The 6847-nt window shown below is 35.6% G+C and overlaps 1 protein-coding gene across 4 annotated transcripts in view; it reads right to left on the reverse strand.

Moving 5' to 3' along the window:
- Positions 1-3835, reverse strand: part of LOC111397472 (histone-lysine N-methyltransferase ASHR1) — a 6324-nt gene extending 2489 nt beyond the window's left edge. Inside the window, exons 1-11 of one of the 4 annotated variants that reach the window (XM_023024418.1) lie at positions 3620-3835; positions 3370-3521; positions 2673-2807; positions 2260-2298; positions 1678-1732; positions 1464-1588; positions 936-1024; positions 785-866; positions 537-707; positions 343-433; positions 126-245 (exon numbers count right to left, since the gene is read on the reverse strand). In XM_023024418.1, coding sequence (XP_022880186.1) covers positions 126-245; positions 343-433; positions 537-707; positions 785-866; positions 936-1024; positions 1464-1588; positions 1678-1732; positions 2260-2298; positions 2673-2807; positions 3370-3521; positions 3620-3719 — 1159 coding nt within the window. In that variant the 5' untranslated portion in view covers positions 3720-3835. The remainder of the gene's footprint in view (positions 1-125; positions 246-342; positions 434-536; positions 708-784; positions 867-935; positions 1025-1463; positions 1589-1677; positions 1733-2259; positions 2299-2672; positions 2808-3369; positions 3522-3619) is intronic. The other 3 variants (XM_023024420.1, XM_023024419.1, XM_023024421.1) reach the window with 3 other exon arrangements.
- Between the last annotated feature and the right edge of the window lie 3012 nt (positions 3836-6847).

Raw genomic sequence — 6847 nt, forward strand, 5'->3', positions numbered from 1 at the left:
TTTGACCTTTCCCATGAACAGAAAGTAATGTCTTTAAAGAAGCCTACAAAATAATACCGTTTCCTTTAACATAGCCATCATATTCCAGTTTAAACTTTATTTAAATCCAAAAGTTGATAGGATGCTCCCAGATGAGATTGCCATTGAAGCTTTCTCAGACATTGATCTGACTTCAATAGCAATATTTTCTATTTCTTCCTTGCTCCTAAGAAGCCCACAGTGTTGGCATATGAATCCTTTATTATCTGCATTCAAGAGGGAGAAATATGAAATGATTTTGGTGTTATAACAATCCCAAAGACATAAGAAAGATAGATACTTTCTCAGTTATGGAAGATGTACCAGAGTCATGAAGAAGAAAACCATTGCATCTTCTATCCTTGCATCTATAACCTTCTAGAATTGCGCTTTCTTCAATATCATCAACTTGACCCTTAACCATGCAACTTGCTATGTTCAGGGACCAGAAAAACCAAGGAGCATTCTCCAATTATAAAAGCTAACATAGCCAAGAACAGGAGAAAACACCAAATTACCATTTTTAAGCAGCGGGAACAGGTGCAAGAGAAAAAATACTGTTCCCTAAGAGCCTTTTGCCGAGTTATAGTGCTTCCAGCCGTTTCTACATAACTGATTGACACCTTTGGAAGCCATTGACAAGACAAAATAAGACTTTCCTCAAAGTGCAAGGTGTTGATGGAAACAAACTATCAATTTGGTAAACTGAATTTCAATTTCACGTCTTTTTAACCAAACTGAATCGCCAGGATTTTCAAAGGCTTACCTCAGCACCTTTTGGTATATGCTGCACAGCTCGGACCACAGCCAATCTTCCCTCAAATACTAGAACAGAATTGGGTAAACAGCTAAAACACCGAGATAGATTAGGAGAGACAATGTGGAAAGGTACAATAATGGATATCTACAATTGTTACCTGTGATTTATAATAGAAATGACCGGATACAGTCCTGTTCCAAGGGGTCTCAGTTCACTGTCACAAATGGAATGTGCATTGCATGAAAGCTGCAGGATATTAAGACAATGACGAGTCAGCAAGAATCTTCTGGTAGATACCACCCGAGAGAAACAGCACCAAAGCGTGCCAAGTAGATTATGTGTGTGTGTGTGTGTGTGTGTGTGTGTGTGTGTGTGTAAGCATCTATTCCTTTATGCATATATTTCGCACTTGCAAACCCCCTCCACATTTAAAAGGTAAAACAAGCAGGACCTGAACTCGTGTTCTAGTAACTTCCAATTCAAGCATAAGTATAACCCAATAGGGGGAATTTTCTGTCCTTATTGTAGCATCTCGTGAACAAATAATTTTTTTCTGCTCATGACACCATATGCCTTTGTAATTGAGCATGAAAGTAGAATTAAATTAATTGATCTCTAAGGAGAACTTTTATTATGCACATATTGCAGTATGAAGCAAGTATTTGGCCTTTCTCTTGTGGAATACCTTAGAAAAGTTCTCTGCAATCTCTTTAATATCGATCTCTGACTCAGGCCACTGAAGTATCAAAGCTACCAGGTTAGCTATCTGGGCATACAATACCAGTTGCTTCTCCTCAAGATCAGGCATATCTTTGTAAGTAAATTGGTTAAGGACAAAATGATTAATTTCCAATATAAAAATCAAAGAAAGGAAAATCAGCATATGTTTATTAGGATACGAGACACCAAGGGTTCGATCAAATTGTAGTTGTCTGTGGCAGTAGTTGGGATGATCTAGCAGCAAAAGATCGTCTATTAAGAAAATATAAAGATAATGAAATATCACTAACAAAGAACGCCGAAAATATAATTCTAAATAGGAATCAATTCCTGAGCTCTGTGCACTTTCATACACACAGCTAAGCAGTCAGTTTTTATAGTGCATTTATCAATTTCTTCTATAGCTTGGAACGAACTCAATCACCATGATACATTCTAATCCTTTTTCTTAAAACTATGGATCCTAGAACTTCTTTATTTTTACGTGCCTTTAGATTAGGACACGTCAATTCTTGGATATATTAAGCCTATGATTGGTACAAATTCCTTAAAACATTTTCAACAACAAATTCTTCTAAGAAATAATTTTGCACGTGGGCCCATAACTTTTCCCTACTTTTTTTAACCATACATTCTAAAAAAATAAAAAAATTCACAAAATCTATTCCCAAAAAATCTACAACAAACAAGCCTACGGCTTAAGTCAGCTATTCTTTTACGTACATTTTACAATATTATGCATATAATGTATATCTGCTTACATTTGATATATGCCTATTCCAAGGCAGTTGAGCACTCCCCTATAAAGAAAAAATCACCCAGATGCACAAAAATTTAGAATCGTCTTGGTGTGCTAGAAATAATCACTTTAGAAAACAAGATCAGGAAAAATCTCACAAGGCGCTTATATGAAATATGAAGCATAGAAGTAGCAGTTAAAGCTTTACAGCAAAAAAAATGGGCAATAGTTTTGTTATCATAAAAGATAAAGGCTTTATTCAGAGGTGGAACCCAACTATTTTTCCTTTTCCAGAAGTTTCTTTATTTCAACATATTTATACATTGACTTGTCCATTGTTCTAGTAAAGGATACCGGGAGAAAATAAGATGCCTAAAGACTCTGAACTAAAGCCAGAAGCTTGAAACTAGAACTACAATAGAAATAAACTATCACCTTCTGTTGTTGTAACTTTCTTCGTAAATAAAGCTTCACCATCAAACGTATAGATGGAGTGATCGACTTCACCCTGTTCTTGTCTACTTTTGCCAAGGCTTTACATTCTACACTATGCAATTTCCAATCCAATTTCTGAACCGAACGAACATAATGCAATTTATGAGAAAGAAACACCAATAAATGGATTGAAACAACAGAGAAATGCCATTGAAATAGAGTAATAACTAGCTCATGAGAACTCCTTCAATGTTCAGAAAATGCCGTGAGGACTTATCTCCCCATTTTTTTTCTTTAGGTTGCTTTTGAGTTTTGAATAAACAATGCTGAAAATTTCACGAAATTTTATCAATGCATTTATACTAGAGTTCGATTGTGCATTTTTTGCTCAAAAAAAATATAAATAAATAATAAATAGATAAAAATGAGGCAAGATATCGTTAATGGTTTGTTTGTGGTTATTTTTTGTGGAATTTGCTTATTCAGTGCTCAACTACTGTAGGTTTACCTCGAAGACACAACCAAATAGCCAAAAGAACTTCCAAAAAAGTAAACAATTGCAGTTAAAGTACTGTAAGCATCGCCCACTCGTCATTCGACAAAATGCCTCAATGAATTATCTATCTTGAATTCACCTAATCGGAGAATACGTCGACGAAGGCATTGCTTGTTTTACTGATTCATTATAAAATTTCACCTGGCAAGTGCCTCCACAGTACCAAACAACATGGCAGCCGGAGCATTTCTTGAGTTTGCTTGATGAAAAACACCACTCGCATTTTGAGTTGGGCGATTCTTTATTCTTGTTTGGAACAGAAACATATGGATCTTCACTTAAAATCACTTCCCCTGTACGATCAAAAGGAAATCAAATTTTATATACTTCTCGAAATACTTAATGAAGAATCAAGAAAGCGTTGAAAAATTATAGAATTAACTCGAAGAACCTGGAAATAAGTCGCGAGTGGTAAAAAGGCAACGACCCTTCTCTGGGAGAGATGAAACTGTTAAATTTTTATCATTTAATGCCTTCTGCAGCTCCTCCATTAACACAGCTATTTCAGTATTGTACTGTGATTGTCACTTCTGGAATTCACCTATGAGAATTTTCGAGTCTCGCGCTTATATTCAGTTTAATAATGAAAATGACATAGATTTTGGATAAAATCTCAAACTAGCCCTTTCGAATGCCACTTTCAATAGTTCATGAAAATGGCCTCAATGCGAATAAGCGGTGTCAAATGTGTGGGCTGTCGGAGCCAGGGCGACCCGGACCATTAAAAACACTTAACAAAATTAGCCCGGCCCACTACGAATTGGGCCACCAGTTATGACTGGTTGGGATAACTTGATTTTTGAGAAAGTTACATTTAAGTTTTCCAATTCAAAAATCAAATATGCAGTTTATTTAACCAAAAATTAGGTATTAATTAAATTATTTATAATATTAGAAGATTTACCTACCCAAACTCCACTACAAACCCTAAATTATTTCACTCATTGTCTTTATATATCATAACCCATTTCTCTTCCACACTACTTTTCCATCATCCACCCCAAATCCATTTTGCCACAACCATTCACCCTTTCCCCCAACACCACCATCACATTGTGACATTGGAGGCTCGACCTCGCACAATTGTAACACTCCGTGCACAACTTTGAAGCTGCACAAGGTAGCGCTTCTACAAGCGGAGTTGAGGTGGCACTGTACCTCTATAGGTTCTTCGACGGAAAGGGACACCATTGAGGTTAGGAGTATGTTCAACCTAGCGAATCTTCTTTGTTCACAGCGAATCACTACTGCCTCTTCCGGCTCCTATATTGCATCTGAGATCTAAAAGTTAGATTAGTCCCATTGATGTGATCCAAGGAAGTCAACAAACTTAAAAGATCCAGCACATCTTGAAGAGGAATCAAAGATAAGATCAAAAGCTACAGAGGATCAAGGTAACCATGGAATGAGTTGTCTGAGATGTGGAGGCCAACAGCTCGAGTGCAACAAGCCAAATAATAACTTACGTATGGACATGAAGGCGGGATCAAGTTTGGTGAGTTGGATTCAAGCTTTTGAAGATATATGAAAAAAATGAGTAACGTAGATGAAAACGTGCATAAATTTTAGCTCAGGTGTCGAATTTTTGGACATCAATACGATACAAAAACGTCACGAAATTATGCACCTGAAAAAAGAGGAGTCATCATTAAAGCTCGCATAGCTTAAAAAGGGATGCGGTCGCATACTCTATTACCAAACCAAAATGGAGGTTGAACTTTTGTTCTATGCGACCACAAGCCATAGTACTATGGGACTACATAGTATAAAATTAACGCGAATTTTTCCAAATTTCACGCTATCTTATATTTCAGTTAAAACTCTAAATTTTGGTAATTTTTATAATCTTTAGGATTCCTTGTTTCATGTAGACTCGGGTTTTATCGAGTTTCCTGTATAAAGAACTCATTATTTCATTGTAAATACAACATTCATTATTATCAATTGAGAGATTATTTTGTAGGCAATATTTGCTTTCAATTCTTTGTTCTTCATTGAACAATTCCAAACTTATCAAGATTTGATTCTTATGTCGTTTAAACTTTTTGGGTGAGATTTTCAAGTCTTATGATCAAGAGGTGAACATATTATTGGTGATTGTTGGTTGCTTGGTTTAATATTTGTGTGTCAAACTCAAAACTTTGGTTTCTTGGGTTTGAAATCAAACTCATTTGGGTTTTGTAGCTTCAATTGCTACGTGGGTTGAATTAGTTGGTATCGGAGCTTAGGCTTCAAAAATCAGGTTATATCATTTTTTTTGGAGTCTTTGCTTTCACTTTTTTCTTCGTGTTCGTCGACCTTTTGAGTCTTTAATCCATAAAAGTTTCACCAAAATTTCAAAAGTTATTTTTGTACTCGATTAATATCCAAATCAATTTTCGTTTGTTTTGCTAGTTTCGTAGTTGAATTTTTCACTAAAAAAAATCGAAAAAAATCCGAAAATTACTAGCAATTTTTTTATTTCATATATTTTGATTGAAAAAAAAAATAGTCTATATCTCTATACATATATACTTTAGTCCTATCCAATCCAAAATTCAAGAACCACTTTTTAAAATTAAAAAAATGCCCATTCAAAAGTGTCCAATTCTTTTCTTTCTTTCTTGAGTGTTCTAAAGTTATAAATCTCACTCACATCCTAGTTTGAATTCTTCGAGAATAAGACTTGGTTGAGTCCTGACTCGTTCTTTGAAGCACTTAGATGAGATCATTGTGTGGAAAAGGGCAAGAGTGGTGAGACTAATAAAGGGAAAAGCCAATTTGAGTGATGCGTATATACGTGGTACAAATATTATTTTAGATTTAGAATGTCTAACAGAGACGACTCTGCATCAAGCAGGAACTCAAGTATGAAAGGAGGGGTAGAGATATTTGTTGGAGATGAAGTGGACGGAGTATGGGCAACATCAAAATGACAATTCTTTCAATTAAAGGAAGCAGTGATCTGGAGGCATACTTGGAGTAGGAGAAGAGGAGCGAACTAATATTTGATTACCATAACTACTCGAAGGAGAAGAAGGTAAAGATTGGGGTACTTGAGTTCACCGACTATGCTTTTACTTAGTGGGATCAAGTAGTGACAACTAGGAGGAGGAATTGCAAGAAGCCTATTAAAACATGGGATGAGTTTAAGGCTATCATAAGGAAGCGATATGTGCCTAGTTACTAATATAGGGATAGGAGAGATAGGCTTAAAAGGGAGTTTGGAGAAAATACTAAAGAATGTGATGGAGCTAAGTACCCAGTAGAAGGTAAAATGTCTATTGTGAAGCATGTTAGTAGTACACCACGTAGGTTGTTTGGTTTGGATTTTAAACTAGAAATATCAAAACTTCATGACATGGTTAATTTTCAAATTGATCATATGAAAGAACAAGAGAGAAAATAGTGAGGTGATTAATTGTGAGAAAGAGGAAAATAGAGAAAAGGCTAAAAGAAAAGTGGAGCTACAAGAGAGAAAAGAAAGAGTCTTCAGAGAAAAAAAGTCAAAAGTGAGCTTATACAACAAAGAGAGTGAAATTGAGAGGGTTCAGTTAGAACTAACAAACTCGTCCCTTGTTTGATTATTTTTGTCTTGCAGGATTTCGAAAACTTGGTCCATGAGAACAAGCCTTTTGGG

This window comes from Olea europaea, chromosome 7, assembly GCF_002742605.1.
Source record: "Olea europaea var. sylvestris chromosome 7, O_europaea_v1, whole genome shotgun sequence".
Taxonomy (NCBI): domain Eukaryota; kingdom Viridiplantae; phylum Streptophyta; class Magnoliopsida; order Lamiales; family Oleaceae; genus Olea; species Olea europaea.